This window comes from Pezoporus wallicus, unplaced genomic scaffold, assembly GCF_028554395.1.
Source record: "Pezoporus wallicus isolate ANWC-B61680 ecotype Strahan unplaced genomic scaffold, APGP_CSIRO_Pwel_v1 contig_14027, whole genome shotgun sequence".
Classification (NCBI taxonomy): Eukaryota; Metazoa; Chordata; class Aves; order Psittaciformes; family Psittacidae; genus Pezoporus; species Pezoporus wallicus.
Genome location: NW_026640337.1, coordinates 147,454 through 171,402, shown reverse-complemented (window position 1 = coordinate 171,402; position 23,949 = coordinate 147,454). Strand labels below are relative to the sequence as shown.

General features: G+C 57.5%; 5 protein-coding genes across 7 annotated transcripts in view; 2 read left to right on the top strand and 3 right to left on the bottom strand.

The window, feature by feature from the left end:
* The window catches only part of RAB11B (RAB11B, member RAS oncogene family), a 125,714-nt gene that overhangs the window by 62,971 nt on the left and 38,794 nt on the right, over window positions 1–23,949 (bottom strand). The gene's annotated exons all lie outside the window — the stretch shown is intronic.
* On the top strand, window positions 2,620–5,027 carry LOC130604306 (potassium voltage-gated channel subfamily V member 2-like). Its single transcript, XM_057418737.1, has 2 exons — window positions 2,620–3,876; window positions 4,752–5,027. The coding sequence occupies exons 1-2, from the start codon at window positions 2,626–2,628 to the stop codon at window positions 5,022–5,024; spliced, it is 1,524 nt and encodes a 507-aa protein (XP_057274720.1). The 5' UTR covers window positions 2,620–2,625; the 3' UTR covers window positions 5,025–5,027.
* On the bottom strand, window positions 6,388–9,248 carry LOC130604314 (bone morphogenetic protein 2-like). The gene is made up of 5 exons (XM_057418751.1): window positions 8,621–9,248; window positions 8,408–8,544; window positions 7,970–8,092; window positions 7,336–7,534; window positions 6,388–6,936 (listed from the first exon to the last, which is right to left on the bottom strand). The coding sequence occupies exons 1-5, from the start codon at window positions 8,880–8,882 to the stop codon at window positions 6,545–6,547; spliced, it is 1,113 nt and encodes a 370-aa protein (XP_057274734.1). The 5' UTR covers window positions 8,883–9,248; the 3' UTR covers window positions 6,388–6,544.
* POLE4 (DNA polymerase epsilon 4, accessory subunit) lies at window positions 14,731–16,867 on the bottom strand. Its single transcript, XM_057418790.1, has 4 exons — window positions 16,457–16,867; window positions 15,543–15,627; window positions 15,218–15,259; window positions 14,731–14,898 (listed from the first exon to the last, which is right to left on the bottom strand). Exons 1-4 carry the CDS (start codon window positions 16,865–16,867, stop codon window positions 14,885–14,887), a joined length of 552 nt encoding a protein of 183 aa, XP_057274773.1. The 3' UTR covers window positions 14,731–14,884.
* PRAM1 (PML-RARA regulated adaptor molecule 1) lies at window positions 17,666–23,896 on the top strand. 3 transcript variants are annotated; one of them, XR_008973431.1, is made up of 10 exons: window positions 17,666–17,981; window positions 19,634–20,246; window positions 20,656–20,728; window positions 20,942–21,054; window positions 21,321–21,390; window positions 21,662–21,755; window positions 21,964–22,126; window positions 22,727–22,933; window positions 23,304–23,338; window positions 23,764–23,896. XR_008973431.1 is itself a non-coding variant. In XM_057418750.1 (10 exons), exons 1-10 carry the CDS (start codon window positions 17,979–17,981, stop codon window positions 23,766–23,768), a joined length of 1,203 nt encoding a protein of 400 aa, XP_057274733.1. In that variant the 5' UTR covers window positions 17,666–17,978; the 3' UTR covers window positions 23,769–23,896. The 3 variants fall into 3 exon arrangements, 1 of the variants encoding a protein (XP_057274733.1); XR_008973430.1 differs by having other exon boundaries at window positions 22,724–22,933; XM_057418750.1 differs by having other exon boundaries at window positions 22,900–22,933.

Genomic DNA, 23,949 nt, shown 5'->3' with positions numbered 1-23,949 from the left:
TGCTGATCTCACCAGAGTGGCCTTGGACCTAAAGGTTTTATCCTCCACGAAATGATAGGTGTTAGGTGCTGTTCAACTGTTCCACTTCCAACCAAGAGATTTTCTTCACCTGCCCCATTTCCCCCCCTGGATTTTGCTAGGGAACAGGGGCTTTCTTATCCATTTCAGTAGGAACTTACTAACTGCACAGATCCAACATGTACTCCATGTTTGTGGCACTGTTTTAATGGTGCTCAGTCCAATGTTCAGGAAGCTTTACTGAAAGGACAGCCACATGGGGGAAAGTCGGAAACTTCTTGTCTGCTCTGGCTTTGCTGCTGCCACCCCCAGTCAGCGTGGGGCCAGCAGCTTCTCAGCACACTCCCTTCCAGCAAGAACCTCTGCAGAAACACTTTCCACCCCAGTGCTGAACTCTGGATATTGTTCTGTAACCGTTAATGTTGCCTTCCTTAAAACTGTTCTGATGTGAGTGGTGTCCCTCAAGGGTCCGTACTGGGACCAACGCTGTTTAAAACCAAATGTTTTGGGCTCAAAAGTACCTTAAAGCTCATCCAGCCCCAACCCCTGCCACAGGCAGGGACACCTTCCACTAGAGCAGGTTGCTCCAAGCCCCATCCAACCTGGCCTTGAACACTGCCAGGGATGGGGCAGCCACAGCTTCTCTGGGCACCCTGTGCCAGTGCATCACAGAACAGAACTGTGCCCAATCCCTGGCAGTGTTCAAGGCCAGGTTGGACACAGGGGCTTGGAGCAAGCTGCTCTAGTGGAAGGGGTCCCTGCCCATGGCAGGGGTTGGAGCTGGAGGAGGTCCCTTCCAACCCAAACCATTCTATGTTTCCATGAGGTTTTCACTGTTTTTCTGTGCTTTGGGGCACGTGCTGCACTTTCCAAGCAGCTCAGTGCTGTGTGCTTCTGAGAACTGACAGTGGGGCAGGAGACTGCTGAGCAGTGCCTCCAGCTCCATGTTGACCACGAGCCCCTTGCACGGGTGCACAAAGGATTGAAAGCTGCTGCCCTGGCTGCTGATCTCTGTGCCTTAAAGGTGAGAACTTGGCTTGCCAAACAGACACCAGTCATCAGCCTTAGAGCAGGAGCCTTCCACCCTGGGTAGTGTGTGTGTGCTGCTGTACCCCATGGGAGAAACTTCTAGATGTGGCATGGAGTACTGAGTTATTACAGTGCTGCTGTTCTTAGTACCAGGAGGTCATTTGCAAAGGTGCACACACCTTGCTTCTGCTTCCACAGGGGTAAGTGGAGATAGCTGTTGGTGAATGACACAGGAGAATAAAGAACTTGAAACTAATGAGCTCTGGATTTTGGATTTTTCTTGGATTTGCTCGAATCCTACAGTTGGGAAGAGGCTCCAGGAATCCCGTCAGGACAGGGTGATGGAAGTGCCAAGTGGCAGAGGTCAGCTGGCACCAGCCTGGCCCACATCATCCTCTTAGCTCGAGCCGCTGAGCTGGGACCGGCTGTTCTGGGGCAGAGAACATAGCAGAGCCTGGGGAGCAAGGCTGGTGGGTAAACCCAGCACCCACCACAGCAAGACCATACAGATTTTGCTTCCTGATCCCTGAGCTGAGCGTTTCAAGGTTGAAAGAAGCAGTTTTATGATTCTGGTGCCAAAGCTTGGGGCCAAGTTTGTGACAGCAATTTCCCTTTCTCTCTCCAGTGCCAGGAGCACTTTTGTTCTCCTAATCCCCAGGCTCAGAGGCTTCAGTAGCAGAGCCTGAGCTACTTTTCAGCCCAGGAGCAGCTTTGTGCTCCAGGTCTCTGTATTTAATTAGATCAGTTCATGGGGATCAATGTGATGCTGAGGTAGGGTTGTGTTCCAGGGTAAGACATCGAAGATCAGCCCATTTAAAGTTGCTTCCCCTTTTCTTTGCAAATCCAAAGCATTTCTTCCTTTTCAGTTCCTATAGATCAGGGGAACTTTTACTGCACACATACAATCCAGTGTTCCATTCCGTGTTCCTGCCCCTACTTGCTGGAGTTCTGGGGCTGCTGTGATGAGCAGAAGCAGCCTGTCACACTGGGGATGTGCTCAGGTACAGGGGGTGAGATGCTTCCTTCACCTCTTCCCCTGTAAACCTGCACTGGGGAGGTTTGAGGCTGAGCTGGGAGGGAGCAACCATTTCCCTTCTCTGGGCTGCTGATGGAGCCAGGGCAGCAGCATTAAGTGCTTAATGAATGAGTGGTGCCAAGAGCAGCAGCTCCTGTAGGGGTACAAAGGTGATGCAAATGCTGTGTGTCTGCACCTTCCTGTGCCTGGCAAGGGAGGTCTTTCAGGATTAGCTCTCAAGGGATGTTCCCCTTAGAAACAGGGTAGTGTGGAAAGAACAGAGTGAGGAAAGAAGTGCAGAGCTGGAAATAGTTCCTTACATAAAGGGCTAGGGCTTCAATCTCATTACTGTCTTAAGGAGCAGGCACTTGGCTGCCTCTGACTCCTCCAGTGCAGCCCACGGCCTGAGCAGCAATCGGCTTTGGGAGCCTGGCAGGTGCCCGTGTCCCTCAGTGCTGCTCCTTGGAGCCCACAGCGCTTGTCCCGCTCAGGGTGTGCCTGGTGGGAGCCTTCCCATGGGGCTGGAGCTGCTGCCCCGTGGCCTGTAGCAGGGATCAGGCACCATGAGGCAGCTGGGGATGAGGCGAGCGAGTCTCTCTGCCAGCCTGAAGCTCGGGGACCACCGGGGCTGCGGCCGCACGCTGGAGGAAGAGGAGGTGCACATCCCCTTTGCCCAGGAGAGCCTGGTAAAGCAATGGAGCTCCATGCAGAACATGACGGACAGAAAGCAGGAGAAAAGCAAGGCTCCCCTTCAGAGGAACAAGTTCTTGCTCAACATTAATGTGGGTGGCAAGTTGTTCCAGATAGCTTACAGCGTCGTGGCCCGGTACCCCGTCACCCGCCTCGGGAAGCTGGCCCGTTACACAGACCCTACCAAGAAGCTGCAGCTCTGTGATGACTACTCGGTGCAGAAGAACGAGTACTTCTTCGATAGAGATCCTTCCATTTTCCACTACATCTTCCACTTCTACCGCAGCGGGGTCCTGTGGATAATGGATGAGATGTGCCCCAGTAACTTCATGGAGGAAATTGAGTACTGGGGAATCCATCTGAAATACTCCCAGCGCTGCTGCCGGATCCTGTTTGAGGAAAAGCAGGATGAGCTCAGCGAGTACCTGAAAATCCAGAAGGATCTGGAGGCAGAGCTGGAGCCCCTGGACTCAGCGAAGCAGTTTGAGGGCAAATTTCTGGGTCGGTTTCGGGAGACGATCTGGAACCTCATTGAGAACCCGTACTCCTCTGTCGCGGCCAAGATCATCGCTGTCATGTCGAGCATCTTTGTGCTCATCTCCATCGTGGGCATGACACTGAGCACAGTGGAGGAGATGAAACACAAGACAGGGAAGGTGTGGATGGAGCAGCTGGAGATGATTTGTGCCATCTTCTTCACCTCCGAGTACCTCATGCGGCTCATCTCCTCCTCCAGCTTCAAGAACTTCTTGCGGGCAGCGTTCAATGCTGTGGACCTCGTGGCCATCCTGCCCTTCTACATCCAGATCCTCTTTGAAAGCCTGGACGAAGGGGACATGCTCTACCATGAGGAGCTGCACAAGATGGAGAACGTGGGCAAGCTGGGCAAGGTCCTCAAGCTCATCAAGCTCATGAGGATCTTCCGCATCCTCAAGCTGGCGCGTCACTCCACCGGCCTCCGGGCCTTCGGCTTCACCATGCGCCAGTGCTACCAGCAGGTTTGCTGCCTCTTCCTCTTCATCGCCATGGGGGTCTTCACCTTCTCTGCTCTCATGCACTCGGTAGAGCACGATGTCCCAGGCACCAACTTCACCAGTATCCCCTACGCGTGGTGGTGGGCAGCGGTAAGGTGTGACATCTCCTCCTGGGGCTGGGAGTGGTGGGGTTCTGTGGGTAGGGACTGCTCCAGGGCACAAGGGATTCACCACTGCTGGTGCTGGGGTGGTTGATGGGACAGAGGTGGTGGTGACCTGTGAACCTCCAGGCGTGGGTTAGCGCCAGGGGGGGATGTAACCTGGGGTTAGCTCTGAGCTGAGGAGCAGCTTAAAGCAGTCGAGAGCCAGGGGTTAAAAGGGCGTTTTGATTTACGGATCAAATGATCCTCCAGATCACCTCTGCCCTTACAATCCCCTCGGCCACCCCAGGCTCCCTGCTTCACATTCCTTGGGGAAGTACAAGAACCACTTGGCAAAGTTACCAGCTTTGAGTATTTAAACCCTGGGCTGATCCTGACTCCAGCAAAGCCCAAACCACTCTGTTTTCACCAGGTCCCCACAGCCCTGCTGCCCCAGCACCCAAACACAGCTCCTCCGGGTTCATTCCTGGCCTGTGCCTCTGCTTCCCATGGAGGAAGGGTCTGGGAAGCTTCATTCCTGTGGGACTGGGTAGCTCCTGGCCAGGAAGCGCTGGAGCCACCTCTCCATGGGGGCAGGAAGCTCCAGCAGACAGTCTGACTGCAGGGAAAGTCGAGCTCGGTGACGTCCTGCTGCTTTGAAGGGACGATGTGAAGAGGAGGATGGAGGGGGGGGGTTGTCTCTGGTCTCTGCTGTGGGGTCTCATCCAGCCCCTTCCTTGGGCTCTCCCAGCCTGCTGGGTGCTGGAGCAGGCACGGCCAAGGGCAGCGCCATTCCCGGGTGACACCAGGGGCAGTGGGGAGGTGGGTCCCAGCAGGGCTTGCTCATGTGGGATTTTATCCTTTCCCTTCCTCACCCTCGCCCAGGTCAGCCTCTCCACTGTGGGCTACGGAGACACCGTGCCTGACACGGTGCTCGGCAGGATGGTGGCGTTTGGCTGCATCTCCTTTGGCATCATCCTCAACGGGATGCCCATCTCCATCCTCTACAACAAGTTCTCTGATTACTACGCCAAGCTGAAGGCCCACGAGGACGAGATCAGCCACTCGCTGAAGCTCTCCAGGAGGCTCCGCTTGAAGGAGCGGGTCCTGAGGAAGCTGTCGGAATGCTGCAGGGATGACCCCCGCCACCAGCACTGACACCAGCCCATGGGGTACCCAGTCTGCCCCCCTCCACCACGTCCTGTCCCCTAGGGAAGCTCCCCAGCTTGCCCATGTGGCCATGACTGTGGTGTGACCTCCCCCAGCATGGTTCTGCTGTCCTGCAGCTAAAGACCATGCTGTATGGACAGCTTTCTATGTGCCATAGGCTGGGGATGGGGCACCCTGAGGACATGGGGAGCGGGATGCATGGGGCTGAACTGCCACCTTTCTGAGGATGTCAGAAGTGGGCACCAGGATGAGATGAAGCCCTTGTGCAGTCCTGGCTCTGCCCCTGGGTGGAGTGGGACATACAAAGGCAGTGGCCACACGACTTGTAGAATCCCAGACTGGTTTGGGTCGGAAGGGATCCGGCTGAAGGCCCAAGGAAGAGCCGTGCGTCCTTCCAGCCAAACCCACGTTCCTCCCCTGGGGGCACTGTCCTGGCTCAGGCTGCTTCTCTGATGGGACCTGCGGGCACTCTGGGGATGCAGATCCGGCAGCAAGAACACCCTCAGGAACAGGCATTGAATAAACCAGGTCAAACCCATTCCCATTGCCAGTCGTTCAATAAACTGCTTGTATCTCAGGGGTGAAGAGGGGACATCTCCACAGGGCTCCCATGGGATGTGTCCACTTGCTCGTTTTGGGATGAAGTGCCTGGCCGTGGGTGCACTGGGAGAGGAGCTGGAACATGTGCCTGTGCTCAGGATGCAGCAGTTGGCTCTGCTCTGTGTGCACATCAGGGGCAGTGGGGAGCAGGTCTGTGGGGCACAGGGGGTAGATTTGCCCTCTGGGGTGGGACCATATCTCATCAATGGGCTCCCAGTAGGGGGGGGGGTGTCACCCTTTCCCTGGGTGGGAGGGGCAGAGGGACCCGAGGTTACAGCCCAAGCCCCTGTCACTGCATCCCTCCATGTGCCCACACCACCTCCTTGGGGACCCCTGCTCCTGTCCCCCATTGCAGTGTGTGATGCTTCCAGGGAATGGGGGTCAGCACCCTACCCTCCCATTGCTGGCTGTGCAGTGGTTCAATCTCCATCTGCTTCCTCCCCATGCCCATGAGGTGTTTGCTCGCCCCCTTCCAGCCACATGCAGGCAGGTCCCACAAGCTCTCCTCAGAAAACAGCACTTTTAATAGTTCCTCTGGGTTCATTTTACAAGTCAGCAATGCAGAAATGTACAGACATTTACAGGGCACTGTACAGGCGGGTTCTCATATATTAGTGCTCTTGCTATATACATATGGTACAGCCTGCGGGAGGCCTCTGCTGAGGCAAAATCTGCACCCCGAGATGCTGCCCCAGGGCTGCCGAGCTCCTTTGGGTTGATTTAATCCAAGCTCGGTCCTGAGCCTTCCCGTGGGTGACAGCAGCCGGGGCAGGGCCGGGCACCCCCTTGCTTTGCTCACCCCATCTCTTTTAGAGGGTGTTGCAGGACAGAGATCCCCAGAGATGCTCTGGAGGGAGCAGGAGCAGCCTCTGCCCTGGTGGTGTTTCCGCCTCCCTGCTCCTCCTGCCTCAATGGCAGCCGCAGCTCCCGGCCACCATGTCATCATACTGCTTGAGGACCACGTTCTCGTCGTCATCGAAGTAGAGGAGGTTGATGGAGTAGAGCTTGTCGGGCACGCAGCAGGGGCTGCTCACCCCCTCGCTCAGCTTGAGCGCGTTGATGATGGACTGCACGGTGGCGTGGTTGGTCGGGCGCATGTTCTCGCCCAGCGGGAAGGGGCAGGAGCCTTTGCAGTGGTAAGCGTTGTACCCCCGTGGGGAGATGATCCAGCCTGACCATCCGATCTCCTCGAAGTCCACAGACAAGGGGTGCCTCTGGCAGGGCTGCAGCCGGTCCAGCGAGCGCGTGCTGCGCGGCACCGACAGCTTGGCGGGGACAATGGGGGTCTGAGGCTGAGAATCTGCCAGAAGGGAGCACCCGATACCATCAGCATCACACCAGCATGGGAGGCAGCCCCCACTGCCCACCCCTCCTGCAGGATCAGCCCTTTGGTCACAGCCTGCCTCCAGCCCCAACCTCTCAGCCCCATCTGCCACACTCATCAGCGTGAGCAAAGCCCAGATCTGCACAGACTAAAGCAGGAAGGAGATGGCCTCTCCCTCTGGCTGGAGAAGGAGCTTTGGATTTGACAGGCTGAGAGAGCTGGGCTGGGTCAGCCTGGAGAAGAGAAGGCTGCTTAAGGGGAGACCTGAGAGCAGCTCCAGTGCCTAAAGGGGCTGCAGGAAAGCTGGAGAGGGGCTTGGGACAAGGGCCTGTAGGGGCAGGCCAAGGGAGACAACCTGGGGCATGTGAGACCCACCTGGGAAGCCAGACACGGCAGGAGATGCTCCCCGGCGCCCATCATCTGTGAACAGGACCAACATTGGCTTCTTGCTCTCGTGGTGGTCCCTGCCAGATGCAAACTGCAGCGGAGGGGTCTCGAGGGGGCTGCCCCCCAGCCCCTGCACTGTCACCAGCAAACCCTGGTTGCTGCTTTCATCTTCAGTCCAGTCGAGAACCTGGGGGACCAAACCAGTGTCACTGAGGCACAAGAGACTGGGACAGGCTCCGTGCTGGTGCCCAGCCAGCAGAGCTGCTGCCCAGTCAGCGATGAAGAGGGTGAATTGAGACTGATTCCCCCTGCATTGGCCACACTCCACGTCCCAGGCATGGGAAGGGGCTGTGCTGGGGATCAAAGGACATCGAGGCAGGAGCCAACACTTAGTGAACAGTGGGACGTGTCTGGGGCAGGATGCAGCATCCCTACAGGGCTCTTGTCTGCCCTCCACCCCCCGTCCCAGAGACTGCAGAGACTCCAGACAGGGAATTGCATTGGAGCCTGAAGGGCTGCTGGGAGATGGAAAGGGTTAAAACAAGCTCCTGCACCCAGCCCCAGGGTCCCCTCTGTCCGCCCGTGTGTCGTGCCCCCCCCCGACCAAGGGCAAGCAACTCACAGCCTGGGTGATGGCGAAGACCTCCCAGCCCGAGCCCTGCAGCGGGACCAGCCTGGCCGCCAGCAGCTTCCTGCCCGCCGGCGCGGCCGCCTCGCTCCTCTCCAGCACTTGGTAGACGCTGACCTGGGGAGGCAGCAAAGGGGGTTAGAAACTGCCCGAGGGAGAGATCCCGGGCACAGGAACTGGGGCACACAGGAGGGGGGGAATTGGCAGCTTGGGTTTGTGCGAAGCGACGGGTGCTTTGGTTGCTGCACGCAGGAGCTGGAGTGATGGTCAATAACCGTCATGTGCACTGTGATGGCACTTGGTCACAGGAATTCCCAGCGACGTGCCAGTGGCAGCCCCACGTCCAGGCAGGGGCACACCGCAGCTTCCACCCCCGTCCTCATTCTGTCCCCATCCCACGTCCCCTCCCTGCCCCATCCCACCGCTCCTCACCTGGCACAAGTGGTGCCTTTTAGGGCCGTCGGTGACCCTAGGCCAGAGGCGGAAGAGGTGCAGCTCTGCCGTCAGGACCTTCTCGCTCCTGGCCACGCTGGAGAGAACGAAGAGGAACCGCATCTCCTCGCTCTGGGCTGGAGGAGAGACCGGGCTGAGGAGCAGAGACAAAGCACAGCCCCACCGGCACCGCAGGGACCCCCCAACCCTTACTCTTGTCCAGGAAGCTGCGGACCGTGTTGCCCTCCAGGATGTCGGGGTTCTTGGTGACTCCATCCGCGTTGGCGACGGTGTTGAACAGATCCACCATGTACTGGGGCGGCTGCTTGACGTGAGCCGGGGGGGGTGGGGGGTCTTCCATGCCAAAGACTTCCAGGAGCCTCTTCAGCGCCTCGGCTCTCCGGCTCTCGGCTCCGGCCGGGCTCGGGCACGCCGGCTCGGCCAGCGCCAGCAGCAGCAGGACGGTCCCCAGCATGGCTCTGCTGCCCCTGCCCAGCGCCGCTCCCCTCTGCCTCCCCCGAGCTGCATTTATAAGTGGCTGCAGAGATGGATTGGAGTCAAACCTGCGCTGGAGCAATCAGGAGGGCAAAGAGAGCTGATGGCCGTGCTAACAAGGTGTGAAGCTGGGCTCCGGCTGCTCCGCACCAATTAGCCCCAGTACACAAGTGGAGGGGAAGGTGACTCAGCCCGGGGCTGGTGGGGGGGACCCGGGGGTCTGGGGCCATGCAGCCCCTCTGCCAGGCCCTGGGTGGGCTGCGTTTGCTCTCCCCAGGAGACTAACGGGTATTTAATGATGGCACTAATGGGACAAACAAGAGGCCCTTTGTTGGGGCAGTGCAGCCCCGCAGAGACAGCAGCCCTGCCCCATCCCTGTCCTGCCACTGCCGGAGCAGCGGGGGGCTCGGTGTCCCCATGCCATGGCGTGTCCGTGAGTGAAGCAGCGGCTGCGGCAGGAACCCACCAGCAGGAGGAACCAAACTGAACCTAAATTGCTGTTTAAATGGATGATGGGATAAAAGCCAATTCATTTGCCCTTATTCCCCAGTCACAGAGAAGCAGGCTGGTGAGGGTGGATGTGCTGGCTCACTTCTCCTTACGTTTGCCACTTCTTTTAATCCCATGTGACTGAACAGAAAGAATTCCTGTTATATGGTACTCACCAGTGCACCAGATAAACAGAGCAGGATTAGAAAGGCCCGTTAGATCCCATAGGGAAGAGGAAATCCACCTGGGAATGAGGCCCACGGGGGTGGGCTCTGTAAGAAGCCTGGCACAGAGAAGGGAAGGTGCAGGAGCAGAGCCAGCACCGTCCATCTGTCTGTCTGCAGGTAGGGACAGAGCAGCACCGAAGGGCTCCAAGACAGCACACCAGGAGACAACCTGAAGGCTACTTCCCAGTTGGTGTCTGTGATTTATTCTAACCCAATGCTTGGCAGGTGAAAGGGATGTTCATTATCCGGAACAGGCAACGGCAGGCTTGAGTTAACTGAGAGAGGAAACTCTTCCTGACCTCTGGATCCTTTCTCTCTGCTTCCCAGCTCAGCAGCATGTCCTGCAGTTTAACTGGGGTTGCCCACAGATGACTCCCTGCTCCACCGTTGCCTCTGTACCGTTTTCCTCTCCTCTTTGACTCCTGCTTCCCACTCTCTAAGCGTGCACCCCCAGCCCATGCCAGATGGCTGCATCCCACCACATCCCAGTGCATCCCCTGGATGCTGGGGCAGACAGAGGGGCCTGGAGCTGCGCAGCAGAGCCCAAGGAGCTGCGAATTGCATTGCCCCCCCCCCCCCCCGTTGTTTTACAAGCTGCAAACCATTTTGGAGAAGGCTTCACTTCTACAGGAGCTGTTTCAAACAGCTTCATTCAACAAAGCCCACATGAACGGCCTTGTCACATTTACATAGAGCACAGACAGTCTGGGGGGTCTGGCAGGACCCCCTCCTGCAGCTCTCCAGCCCTGCTTCCCCCTGCACTTGCACTGCTGGGGGGGCAGGGTGGTGCAAGCGTGGTCTTGGTGCCTCTGAAGGAGAGGGCACTGCATCAGTGAGGGCTGCGGTGCTGGAGGCAGCTCGGCCCAAAGCAGGCGTTTCCCTCTGCCTTGTGAGTTAGAGAGAAACCCAGTGCCTGCCCTGGGGAAAGGGGCATCCACCTGGGCATCACACAATCACAGAACCCCAGCCTGGTTTGGGTTGAAAGGGACCTTAAGGCTCCTCCAGCTCCAGCCCCTGCCATGGGCAGGGACACCTTCCACTAGAGCAGCTTGCTCCAAGCCCCATCCAACCATCCTCATCCTCATCCTCAGGTTACACTTTGTCCACCGTGCTGCTGTGGCACTGCTGCAAGCGCTGCTCTGCTCCAGCCTTGTCCCCACACAGGCACAGCCCAAGGGTGAGCTGTGGGTGCTCCTGTGTCACCCTCCCAGACCCTGCCCCGGGAGCAGTGGATGGATCACCCAGAGAGGAATGGGAGCAGCTCAGCCCCACCTCTGGATGTGTGCAGCTGTGCTTACCTAAGCGAGCAGCATCCCCTGAGGAGCAGCTGCCCAAGCACCTTCTTACCCCCATTTCCTGCAGAGATTTGCAAAACAAAGGCATGAATATCCCCTGCAGCACCTCAGTGGGACACCCCAGGGGACCCTCGGACCCCCGCATCCTCCAGCTGATCCTACAGCCCCAGGAAAGGGCAGCAGAGCTTGGAAGCAGAAGTATTTGGGGGGGCACAGCAGTGGGTTTTGAATCCGAGGTCCCTGTGCACAAAGGTACCTTGAGGTAGGGAGCAGAGGCTCTGCTGAACTGAGCTTAAGATGTATTTGAGGATTAAGTAATTGTGAGTTCATCTGCAAGGGACCACAAAAGAAATCCGATGTGAGGAGCTGCAGCATCTTCCCTGGGGGGTCTGCTGTGGGGCACAGACACAACATCACGCTCCAGTATCCAACACCCAGCATGGGAAGTGCTGTTACCTGTGTGAGGGTCCCCACGTGGGAATCTGGGCTCATTCCTCCATCAGGGCAAGACCTCAGTAATAGGATTTATTCCTCCATCTCAGTTTCAGTGCACAGGGCAAAGAGGTTGTTCTGGGTGCACACAGTGAACCCTGCACTTGAGCCTGTGAAAGCCCCATCTTTGGGGCTGAGCTGTTACACATTAGCTTGGAGAAAAAAAGGTCTTGGAACATGAAATATCCACGGCAGCGCTTTTTTCCAGATACACCAGGGAGCTGGGACAGCATCACATGGGATCATCCAGCATTTCTTTTAGGCTGACAGCTGGGCTGGGGCAGCCTGGAGAAGAGAAGGCTCCTGAAGGGGATACCTGAGAGCAGCTCCAGTGCCTAAAGGGGCTGCAGGAAACCTGGAGAGGGGCTTGGGACAAGGGCCTGTAGGGACAGGCCAAGGGGAATGGCTTTAACCTGCCCGAGGGGAGACTGAGATGAGCTCTTAGGCAGAAGCTCTTCCCTGTGAGGGTGCTGAGGCGCTGGCACAGGGTGCCCAGAGAAGCTGTGGCTGCCCCATCCCTGGCAGTGCTCAAGGCCAGGTTGGACACAGGGGCTTGGAGCAAGCTGCTCCAGTGGAAGGTGTCCCTGCTCATGGCAGGGGTTGGGGCTGGAGGAGCTTTAAGGTCCCTTCAACCCAAATCATCTGGGATTCTGTGTTTCTGTGCAAGGGCAAGGGGTGGAACCGGCTCTGGGGCTGCAGGACCAGTTCCTGCCTTGCCTTTACTTTCCCTATTCAAGCTTTAACACCATGACAAATTCCCAGGATAAAACCCCTGTTCTCTGGGATTCGACATAGTCTGATTCTTAAGGAAGAGATGCAGAGTGAAGAGGGGCTTGGGGTGGACATGGCCCACATCCTGCTGCCATGTCACCTCCAGGCCAGGACACACCACCTCCATGGCAGGTCCTGGCTGGCCCAGACAGGGGCTCAGGAGCTGGGGAGGGAAGGCAGAGGCTCCTCAGCAATAACTCCTGTCCAGCTGAAGGAAGTGGGCACAGGCTGTGCTGCCTGGCTCAGTCCATCTGCTCAATCTCTGCTTTTCTCTCCCTCAGCAAGTGAATTAGGATTAAAACCCATGGAGGGTGAGAAGCTTGGCTAAGTCAGTCTTGGGCTTTGTCTCTAAACAGGACCTTGTCTTACCCTGTGCCAGCCCCTGGGTGCAGGTCCTTCAGGGTTTGTGTTTGGGTCCTGCCTTTAAACTGGTTGTGGGAGTTTCCTGCCCCCTCCCAGCTACTTCAGCTGCTGGAGGAGATTTTGTCCCAGGAGGTGTTTTCAGGAGAGGGAAAGGCACTTTCTGAAAGGAAATTTCTCAGCGATGCCTTAAGAAGGGGGCACAAAATGACCCCCGATTTCTGGAAGCCGGTGTTTCTGGGTGAGACTTGAACATCCTTCTCCAGACATCCTCTGACGTTGCCAGTCTTTAACATGACACTGAAAGTGTCAGCCGCACTTCCCAGGGGGAAATCCAGAAGGAAAGTGCTGAGACCTGCCCGAGGGCAGAGGCAAAGCTGGGGCTGAGTCCACATTTCCCAGCCCTGGGCCATTATCGCTGAATGAGCCACAGTCCATTAACCAACCCTGGGGACAACAGCTCCGGCCAGCACCTTCCAGTCCCACGTCTGGGCAGCAAATGCTGATTGCCCACCTCTGGAAGCAAGCACTTCTCGCTGCCTAATTCCCTTTTCCACTTGCTGTGTCTTGCAGCTGCAGCACACAAGCCACAGGGTGCAGGGGAGCCGATGCCTCCTCCCACATGGACCAGCATCGTCAAGCAGAGCCCTTCTGTGGGGTGGTTTTCTCCTCCACTCCCTGTGGCTTCCCCAGCCCCTCACGCTCAGGCCCCTTTGCTGCTTTCCCACTTCAGAGGAGGACTTGCCCAGGTCTCTGTCCCTCTCTAGCGGCTGTTGCACACAGGAGCTGCCCGAGAGGCCTTAACCAGATGGTTTCAATGCAGAAATGCCACTGAGCTGACATCAGCAGATTCCAGGAGCTGATTCTACCAAGCAGTGCTGGAGGATTGTTTCCACAACTTTCCCTTCTGATACAAACGCTCATCTTCACCGCTGTGACTTGGGTTCTGCTGTGTGTGGGCTCCCAAGGCAGCCCAGGATAAAGCAGTTCAGCATTAGCCCAGTGGAAGGTTTTGACCTGCCTGGAAAGATTTAGTTTGGATTTTCCATTTTTGAGTGGTTCTGAAACATCCTTGGGGCCGAGATGAAAGATTTCAGACCATCAGGAAGGAAACTCCATTTTTTAGTGCTCTGCTTTTGGTAGAGTTTTTATCAGCTTGTCTGATGCTTTGAGAGGGAGGGATGAACACCCCCTGAGCTCCCTCCCTGCTGCATGACTGAGGCCAAGGGAGGCCACGGAGCTGCTGCGAGGCCTGGAGCAGCTCTGCTCTGGAGCCAGGCTGAGAGAGCTGGGCTGGGGCAGCCTGGAGAAGAGAAGGCTCCTGAAGGGGAGACCTGAGAGCAGCTCCAGTGCCTAAAGGGGCTGCAGGAAACCTGGAGAGGGGCTTGGGACAAGGGCCTGTAGGGACAGGCCAAGGGGAATGGCTTTAACCTGCCAGAGGGGAGACTGAGATGAGCTCTTAGGCAGAAGCTCTTCCCTGTGAGGGTGCTGAGGCGCTGGCACAGGGTGCCCAGAGAAGCTGTGGCTGCCCCATCCCTGGCAGTGCTCAAGGCCAGGTTGGACACAGGGGCTTGGAGCAAGCTGCTCCAGTGGAAGGGGTCCCTGCCCGTGGCAGGGATTGGGACTGGAGGAGCCTTAAGGACCTTTCCAAGGTGCCAATGACACTTGGGTTGTTACTGTGACACCATTCTGGCATTCAAAATAGGGCTTTGGGGTTGGGGGGGCAGGGCTACAGGTCCAGCAATCACAGAAATTGTTGGAAGCTGCACACCAGTGAGAAAAAGCTCAATCTCCCTGGAGCTCACACAGCTCCCGAAGTACTGGGCTTCATGTACGGAAACAACAAAAGCAAAGTACTGTTAGAAGGCACCCTGACAAACCTACCCCATCACCCCAGTGCTGCAGGAGCCCCATCCCTGCATCCCAGCAGCGCGGAGGGGAAATCAGAAACCAGCTCTTCAACCAAAAAATATGTATTAAAAGGAAATGAATCGTGTTTGGCCAAGAAACAGACATGTACAAATTAAACACAGTTCCATCGCAAACCATTGCCCATGTTGGAGCTTAGCCACCCTCCACTCACAGCTCTCAGGTGCTGCAGGGACCTGGTGAGAGCTCTGAGCAGCCCCCACGCAGGCAGGAGGACACCAGGAAATGACTCAGAAAGTTATGGAAAAAGGAATTAAGAAAATGATGCATTTTAAATAAAGAGCTTACAATGACTTAAACTTCATACAAAATATGATGGCTGCCATTTCAGGTTCTCAGTTCTAAGAACCATGTTTGAACTCTCAACATCCTGTTTGGCACCCTGTGTCCATCTCTCTACTGCTCCATCGCTGTCCAGCTCAATCCAAAGTACCTACAAATGAAAAGAGTATTAAAACATACAGCCTCAGGCCTCAGCAGTGCAGCTGTGACCTTGTTCACAGCTGCCAAAGGAAGACGCAGGAACTTCTTACAGTTTAAGCAAATCACATATGAGGTAAACCCAAATCTAGCTACAAAGTGGTGCACGTCTCAGGGTCCACTTCAGTTGTGTTTCACCTTTCCAAGAGGGGCCTAACAACTCACACTATTGATTATTAAAGGTGTGGAAACAGAGGACTCTGTAAGCGAGGAAGTTCTTTCCCCCCCATGAAGGAGATCACGCAAAATATTGAAACCAAGTAGGAGCTCACCTTCCAAAAAAGCAAATTCATCAATAGCTTCAATGGCGTTATCTGCAAAGCAAATGGAAACCAATTAACATGGATAAACCCACCCCACACTGCACCTGCTTCAGACAGCAGCAGCCGGAAGCACACTGCACTACAGTGACCAACTGCAAAGAGGCTGACTTGGTCTGGAGCTGGTGTGTGAGATTACTGCCATCAGCATTGGTAGAAGAGAAGCTTTCCTTTCTCTGAAGATGGGAGAGAAAGAGAAGCACCTACGGTTGCTCCATCACACTGGGACAGGGGGGAGCATCCATTGCCAAGCACAAAACAGAATGATCTCTCATACCCAGGTCTTTTCTCTGCAGAGTTTTCCTTTTTCCTTGCTGAGCGTACACGTAAGCATCTTTGGCGATGGTCTCAACAAACAGCTCCTGCAACACAAACACAAGACAGCTTCACACGGGGGCGAGAGAGCGAAGAGAGAACATTCCGAGGCAAGGCAAGGTCCCGCAGGTCTGCAGGAAGGAACCCGAATCTCCATCTTCACAACTCCCCTTTCCCAACAAGTGGGTCTGAAAACGACAAACGCCACTGCTGGGCAGCGATGCACGGGAGGAGACTGCAGAGCTCTGGGAGCCCAGCTACACCCTGTGCTCCTGGGCACATCCTGCGGGAGGAAAGGTCTCGGCAGACGCATGGGTTGAGCAGAGCCGCCCTCGCACGCGGTTACCTCCGCTGTGGGGAGCAGATGCCCGGAGGCCAGAGCCGACCCACACGATGCCGAAGCCACCCCACAGGCAGCCCTGGCTGTGCCATGGCAGACCCCTCCCGAAGGAGGAACCCCCGCTCTGCTGCACCCTGCTCCGGTGCGCACTCAAACCCAACCCGTGCCAGCGGAGAGGGGGCTGGAAACCCCCTGAGCGGGCACAGGGCTCTGCGGACACAGAGAGCCCCGCGCCTCCGGGGCTCTGCCCGCTGCCTGCCCGCTCCCTGCCGGGCTCTGCCCGCTCCCTGCCCGGGCTCTCCCCGCTCCCTGCCCGAGCTCTGCCGGGGCTTTGCCCGCTCCCTGCCCGGGCTCTGCCCGCTCCCTGCCGGAGCTCTCCCCGCTCCCTGCCCGCTCCCTGCCGGGGCTCTGCCCGCTCCCTGCCCGGGTCCGCGGGGGCGGGAGAGGAGCCCCAGGGGAGCCGCAGCTCCGGGGCCCGCCCCTGTCCGCCTCCCGCCGCCCCCCAGGGCCCCCGCGCCGGTGCCACCGCCCCTCACCGTGGCCCGCGCCAGCACGAACACGGCCTCGTGGCTCGCCAGGCTCACGTCCGGGTCCGCTTTCACCAGCGCCTTCACCCGCGCCAGCGGCAGCCGCGCCCCGCGGGCCGGGCCCGGGCACCCCGGCCCCGCCGCCTCCTCCCCCGGCCCCGCCGCGTCCGCCCCCGGCCCCGCCACCGGCCCCGCTGCGGGCACGGCGCCCGCCGCCGCCGCCATCCCGCGCCCCGCGCCGCGCCTGCGCGGGACCCGCGGGCGGAGCGGGGGGAACGGGCGGGGAAGGCCCCGGCGCTCGGCTCGGCCCTGCCTGGGGCGCCCCGCGGCCCCCCCAGCACCGCCTCTGTGCCCCGCGCCGGGCACAGGCCTTGGGCTCCCATCGCCCCTGCGCCCGGGGGGGCTTTGGGACCTCCCCATCACCCTCGTGCCCCCGGACCGTGAGGGTGGCACAGGGTGCCCAGGGAAGCTGTGGCTGCCCCATCCCTGGCAGTGCTCAAGGCCAGGTTGGACCCAGGGGCTTGGAGCAAGCTGCTCCAGTGGAAGGGGGTTGGAGCTGGAGGAGCTTTAAGGTCCCTTCATCCCAAACCATTCTTCCATTCTATGGAACACGGCTCTCTCCATCCCACCTGTGCCGGGTGGGGTCAAACCCTCCATTGGGCGCTCACCACCCCGTGCAGGACCCCTGGGGATGCCACCCTTGGCCAGCGCACGTCCATCCCAGCTTTCCCCCCCGTCCTTGATGCAGTCATCCGCAGGCGCTGCTGGAGGGATGCGCTGTCCCAGAGCAAGGACATCGGTGCCTGCGGGCAGCCAGAGCATCCCTGCCTGTGGCCTCGCTCAGCCTCAGAGCTTTCCTGCCTCTGAGGCAATGAACCGTGAAACCAGGACATTTCAACACGGAGATGGCCCAGCCTGGCACCGTGCCGTACAGGGTGCTTCCCCTGCTGCCAGCAGAGGTTGGCTCTTCAATGGAGCAAACGTCCTTTGAATGTGGGTATGTTGGAGAGCCGCAGCCTTCACCCCTGCCCTCCTGCAGAGCTCGGCTGTCCAGGGCTGTGCTGGTTTGGCTGTGCAACCCCTGTGAACCACCTCCACCTTCTGCAGGTCCTGGGGGGCTCTGAAGACCTGCCCTGCATGGGGTTCTCTTTGGCCACCATCAGATGAGAATGTGCTCCCAGCCCATCCCTCGCATCCAAGTCACTCCGTGAACCCAGGCTCTTTTCTGGATGAGATTTTAAGCACAGCAGGGCTTGGTGGGCTTCAAGCTTCCCAACAGCAGCAGAGCCCAAGCTAACTGCACCAAGAACTGCTCCTCCTCCTCTTCCTCCTCCACGTGCTCTTTCATGGTCAGGCTACAGCGGCTTCCTGGAGTTGCACACAGCTCCTCACCAGCCGTTAGGAAGGAGCTGCTGGTTTCAGGCGAGGGGCACCTCGGAGAGGCTCCCCTTGCGTGAGTCCTTCTGCTTGGGTGCCTCTGGTGGCCTTCAGGGAGGAGGAGAGCACGCAGGAAAGCATCCGCTGATGGAAAATGGTGAGTAAGAACCAGAGCTGGGCTGTGCTGGACCTGGGGATGGGGCAGAGGGAGCAGAGCCGTGTGTCCTGCTTGGAAAGGTTTTGGGAGGAGCCGTATGAGGGGCTGGATCATGTTGGGATCCTCACTCCTCCTGGAACACCAAGTCCAGGAGGACATTGTACATCTGAGCTGGTCGGAGCTTCCAGGGTCTCTGACCAGTTCCTGGGCTGGGTGAAGCTGGGGCGGACACAAACATCTGTGAAGGAGGCAGAGCACCACCAGATTCCAAATGTGTTGGAAAACCTGGAGTCGATCACAGTGACCCGAGGGCTCTGTGCCAGGGCAGTGGCTCCAAAGCTACTGGTTACAAACCTCTGAATCATTCAGGTGCCAAAAATCCCAGTGGCTCCTTGGAGAATGTGGAAGAAGTCACTTTTGGGTAAGAGCCTGGTGTGCCTGGAACAGTGAATTTGTGCTGCTGCAGCACAGGCTACTCCCGGAATGCTGCTTACAGCACTTAGCAGGGAAATTGGGGTGAGTGCCTAGGGCTGGGAGGGGAAGTGGCACCGCTGAGGTGCGTGTATACAGTTGTACATCTACATTTCTGAAAGTCCTGCACTCGCTTCTTTGCATAAGAGCCTTTCTGTTGTGACAGAGAAGAATTGCGCAAGCACGAACCCAAACTGAAATCCCAAAGGAGGAGAGCTTCAAAAATCAAAGCCTGTACCTTGCCAAGGGCAAGCAGGGCAGCCAGCCCCAATGCAGAGGGACACTGTGTCTGTGGACAAGGTGGGGGAGAAAGGAGAAGGAGGGTAAGAACAGTGGAATAGAATCATGGAATCCCAGACTGGTTTGATTTGGAAAGGACCTTAAAGCTCTGGAGCAGCTTGCTCCAAGCCCCTGTGTCCAACCTGGCCTTGAGCACTGCCAGGGATGGGGCAGCCACAGCTTCTCTGGGCACCCTGTGCCAGCGCCTCAGCACCCTCACAGGGGAGATAATCTCTCCTTTCCCGTAAAGTCCATCTGGGAAGCTTGGGAAAAATGTCAGCCCCATCCCAGCCAAGCTTTGTGCCGTCCTCAAACCTCGCACCCTCTGAGACTCATTCAGCCTCCTCCTGGCAGCCTTTCTCTGGAGGCTTCAGAAATAAAGGTGCTTTGTGGTCATTCAGGAAGCTGGGGCAGCTCTGCGCTGGGGCCTGCATGTCTCGGTTCGCTCGTATGCGCTGTGAGCAGCACAGGAAACGCACTGGTCACAAAAGTAGGGCAGAGCTGCTGCTGCTTGGCTGTTTTCTGCACCCACCTTTGGCAGCCTGAGTGTCAGCAGCACTGTCCTGCGTTTTCCTCCTGCTGATGGCTCCCAGTGTTCTCCCCCACCAGCTCCTGCCCCACTGCCCTGAGTTCACCATGAACTTCATGGGACCCAGGACCAGGGCAAGGAGTGTTGTGGAAGGTGTCCCTGCCCATGGCAGGGGGTTAGAACTGGATGAGCTTTGAGGTCCCTTCCAACCCAAACCAGGCTGGGATTCTACATTCTAGGACCACTTTGAGCACATTTCATGGAGAAGGCTTAGCGTGAGGCCATGTTGAAGAAATACTGCATTCCCCAGAGGAAGACTTTTGACTCGCTTCCCTCCCTGGTGTTTTAACCAGAGCTTTCTTCATGCTTGCAGACACATCTGGAGAGGAAAGAGGCTGTGGTGAGGCACCTACAGGCAAAGCTCCAAGGGAACAGGAGAGACCCTCCCATAGTGGGTGGCTGCCCCGAGAGCCAGTCTGCAGCGTCCCTTGCAACAGAGCCAGGCCAGACCCCCCTGCCAGAGGCCCCCTGGAGCAGGAGGGTGGACTTCAGCAGGGCTTCTCCATCACACAGTAAAGGTGTGGGACCGTGTTCACCTCCTCATTCCAGCACCGAGCCCCCGGGGTGGGTGGTGCAGCTGAAGAAGGGCACTGCTCAAGGTGGCAGCTTCCACCCAGCCCCTGCCAAGCCAGGAGGAGGAGATGTGTTGAGCAAGGAGGTGGGAGGCACGTCTGATCCTCCCCGGAGAAGCTCAGCCCAGCAGGCACGGCCGCTCGCCAAAGAAGGGGGTGCTCCAGCAGTTCCTGTGCAGCCTGGGCACCCAGCTCAGCCTTGGAGGAAGCCTTTGCCACACATCAAGGCACTGGGAGCGAGGCCAGCCAAGCCCAGGCGTCCTCCTGTTGTGGATCTGGAGAAGTTTGGTGCATCTGCACATCGTGGGATGCCCATCCATCTGGCCACGGAGGCACCAAGGGGTGCTCAGCTGGGTACGGCCACAAGAGTAGAGCTTCTCTGCCTTTCCTTTAGGGAGCTGCAAAACTGAGCCATGTCCTGGGCAATGATGCTCCTGAGCACATGGAGATATCTGGGATTTGCCCTGACTCTGGTACAGGTCTGAAGTTCAGGGGTTTCACCACATTCAAAATACTCATTTTGGTCTCTTCCTTCCCCTTTCATCACTGCTCCAGGGAGAAAGTAGCATTAGGGGCATAAGAATTGGAAAAACACATCTAAAAACTCCTCTCTGGATCCTGATTGCAGTCAGTATTAGCTCTCCTCATCCTTCTGCACTGAATCTAGCCCAGGGAGGCTCTGAGTTTAGGGTGGGTGATAGAGTTGAAGCAAGAATGTGAAATAATCCCTCACTGCTCCCTCCTGTTCCTCTTTCTACCATAGGCCACCCCAAACCAGGCTATGCCACATCAGCCCCAGCACGGTTCCCAACACAGGATGCTTCAAGTGTAACAGGGTAAGGACCAAGGCAGCACTTTTATTCTAGGTGGCTTCCAGCCTGTCCAACCCAGTGGGAAAAGCTGGCACATGGCACAGAGCTGCTGTCCCACTCTGCCCCAGACCTGGGACTCACAGGCAGCCCAGCCTCCTCCTGGTAGCTTTCATCCTGCTCTTGACCCCTTGAGCTCACTGCAACAGGGCTTTGTAATCACCCTCTTCCTCCTCACAGGGGTGAAGATGAGATATATGATGATGTAGAGCCTGCTGGGCTCATCAGGAGAGCCCAAGGCTTTCTACTGTCCCCCACGTGCCAGCCGCCAGCAAATCCCTGCCCCAGAGGAGGTGGGTACAGGAGGGTGTGGGGTGAGCACTGCAGCTCAGGGAGCCTCGACACTCCAGCAAGCCCTGGGCAGCAGCAGAGCCCACTGCTCCTGTGCATGGGAGGCTGATGGGTTCTTTGCTGCCTTGTAAATGGGCATGGGAAGCCCTGATCCCTCCATGCTCAGGGGGCAAAGTCAGGGGTTGATCCCAAGAGGAGAAGGCTCCTGTGTCCTGTCTCAGCAGGTGTCTAACACCTTGCAGCAGCCTCATGGCAGCACCTCTCCTAGGGTTTGCTTTTACAGGTGAAGATGCTGGTCGAGCCTCTAAGGGGTTTGCCTTGCTGGCAGCTGCACAGAGGTAACCAGGGGGGTTTACTCTTTCTGAGGGTCCCAAAATAGCCAGGGCTCCTTGCTGCTTGGACAAAGCTGGTGGTTGAATGCTCTCTGCTGGGCTTGCAATGGAAATCTCCATGGTGAAGAGCACAAGTGGCTGGTTTAAACCTGGCCCCGGAGCCCCTGAGTGGGTGAAGGGAAATGTGATGGGGCTGAGGGGGAGAAGGGGAAGGAGAAGGGAGGGAACAGAGTGTGGGTTCCCCTGAGCTTTCCTGTGACTCACAATGGCTCTGCAGAGAAGCCCAGGTCCCCCGGAAGATGAAGCCAATGACACTCAAGGAATGCAAGAAGGAAGAGAAGGCAGACAGGGAGTTTCAGAAGAAATTCAAGGTGAGCAGCAAGGCAATGGCAGGGGAGCTGTGCTGCACAGAGACCAGCTCACACCTTCCCTGTTCCCCACTGAAATGTCCCCAGATCAGACCAGCCCCACACACGAGTTGCCTTGCTTTTTCCAAGGGAGAGTGTATGGAGCTGCCCGGCTCACACTGCCCTGGGGGCAGCTGCTGAGCTGCAGCACTCACTGCTCTTTGTGTCTCAGTTTGAAGGAAGCATCAGTGTCCTGACTCAGATGATGGTCGACCCCGCGGTGACAGAGAAAAGGGGTGGAGGGAAGAACCTGCCACTGAGACGAGGAGAAATTCTTGATGTTATTCAGTTTACAAACCAGGAGCAAATCCTCTGCAGAAACAGCCAGAGGAGGTGTAAGCCTGTGGGGGCTGAGGCTTTGCCTTAGCGGGGATCACAGCACACACAGCTTTGGGAACAAGTTTCTTCATGCAGACATGCACCAGCAGACAGCAGAAGCATGCCCTTAGCCATGGCATGTACCCTGGCTCTCCAGTGCTCCCACTTCTCTTTGCAAAACATCCTACTCTTCTTCCTGCCTGGTGCCAGCATTCCAGCTGCTAGCCAGGCTTCTTGTCTCCCTCTGCTAAAAGCACTTCCCACAGTCTCTTGGCCACCAGCCTGGCTTTGCAGTAGGCATGGGCTCCACAAGCCACGTTTGCACTGGACTGTAGCGACAGGACAAGGGGTAATGCCTTGTACTTAAACAGGGGAAGTTCATGTTAGATATAAGGAAGAAGCTCTTCCCTGTGAGGGTGCTGAGGCGCTGGCACAGGGTGCCCAGAGAAGCTGTGGCTGCCCCATCCCTGGCAGTGTTCAAGGCCAGATTCTATGGTTCTATGATGCTCAGGTGAAATGGGCTGCAGATCCCATCAGCAGAGAGACTGGGATCAGGCTCTTCCCAGCCAGCTGCCACCCAGCCTGGCAGGTTCATTCCCTTGCATTGCCTCCAGCAGGTTCCTCCCAGGGGTCCAGCTTCCAAGAGCCAAGCTCTTCCTTGTCCCAGGCTCTCCCATGGGATGCAAGACGTTGCTAAACTCTGTCCTGTGCAGGGGCAGGTCCTGGGGTGTGTCCCCACTCATGCCCCAACTCCTGGCACAACCTGAAGTGCTTTTCCTCACTGTTGCAGATGGCTATGTGCCCCGGACCGTGATGCTACACCTGTGAGTACCCCTTCCCCAGCCCTTTCTCCTCCCTCCATGAGCTCTAGCAATTGCCCAATGGGTCCCCAGCACCAAACCAGCCCTGGCCATGGGCTGCCAACTCAAAACCATCCAACCCAGGCAGTTACCATAAGTGTAGCATCAGACACTTACCCTGGGCTGGGAACCTGCTGTTTCTGGTGAGGTTCACCACCCATGCACAACGGGAGAGGAGCCAGAGCCGTGCTTACCCCATGCCAGAGGATCCCATCTCTGTGGGGAGAGCCCAAGGCTGGGAAGAGGTGAAGGGATCCGTTAGGAGAGGCGGGACACGTGTGGAGCAGGAGCTGGCCCTTGCCTTGGCTCACAGCACCCTTGTCTTTCCTTGCAGGGACACTGACATCTATGACGATGTCGAGATTTACGGTAGGCATGGAGGGAGCTGCTGCTGTAGCCCCTTCACCAAGCAGTGAGCCCCACAGCAGCACTGGGGCCTCCCCTCCTGCCCTCTTGCCGTTTCGCCACTTTCCCTCTCTCCTTTCCCGCTCTGTGATTCCCTCTCTGGGACATCCCTCCCTTGCTCTTAGTTCCCCACAAGTCCCCGTGTTCCCCTGTTCACAATGCTTTGGACTTCCCCTCACCCTTTTCCTTCTCAGCTTGCTCCCTCCCCCTGCTGCCAGCCCCACGGGGCTCTCTGAGACGTCCCTGGTCCCCTGGACAACTCAGGGACACCCTTTCCCAAACGGTTTCTCACTCCCAGCATGCACATTCCATCCCCTGGCTCACAGATGGAGCTGAATAGAAACAACTGTATTTCAGCTGTACTGAGGAGCAAATGTTTTATCTGGCAGGGTGAGGATCCATGGCTAAAACCAAAGGTACAAGACACCACCGACAGAGACCTCCCCAAGGGTCAAAATGTGATCCAGGTCACACCTTCTCTGTGGCTTTGTTTTGTCTGTGTAAAATATGGCAACAGTATGAGATGGGCTTGTGGTCTTATTGGGGGGGGTGTGTTTAAAATCTGGGCAGAGAAG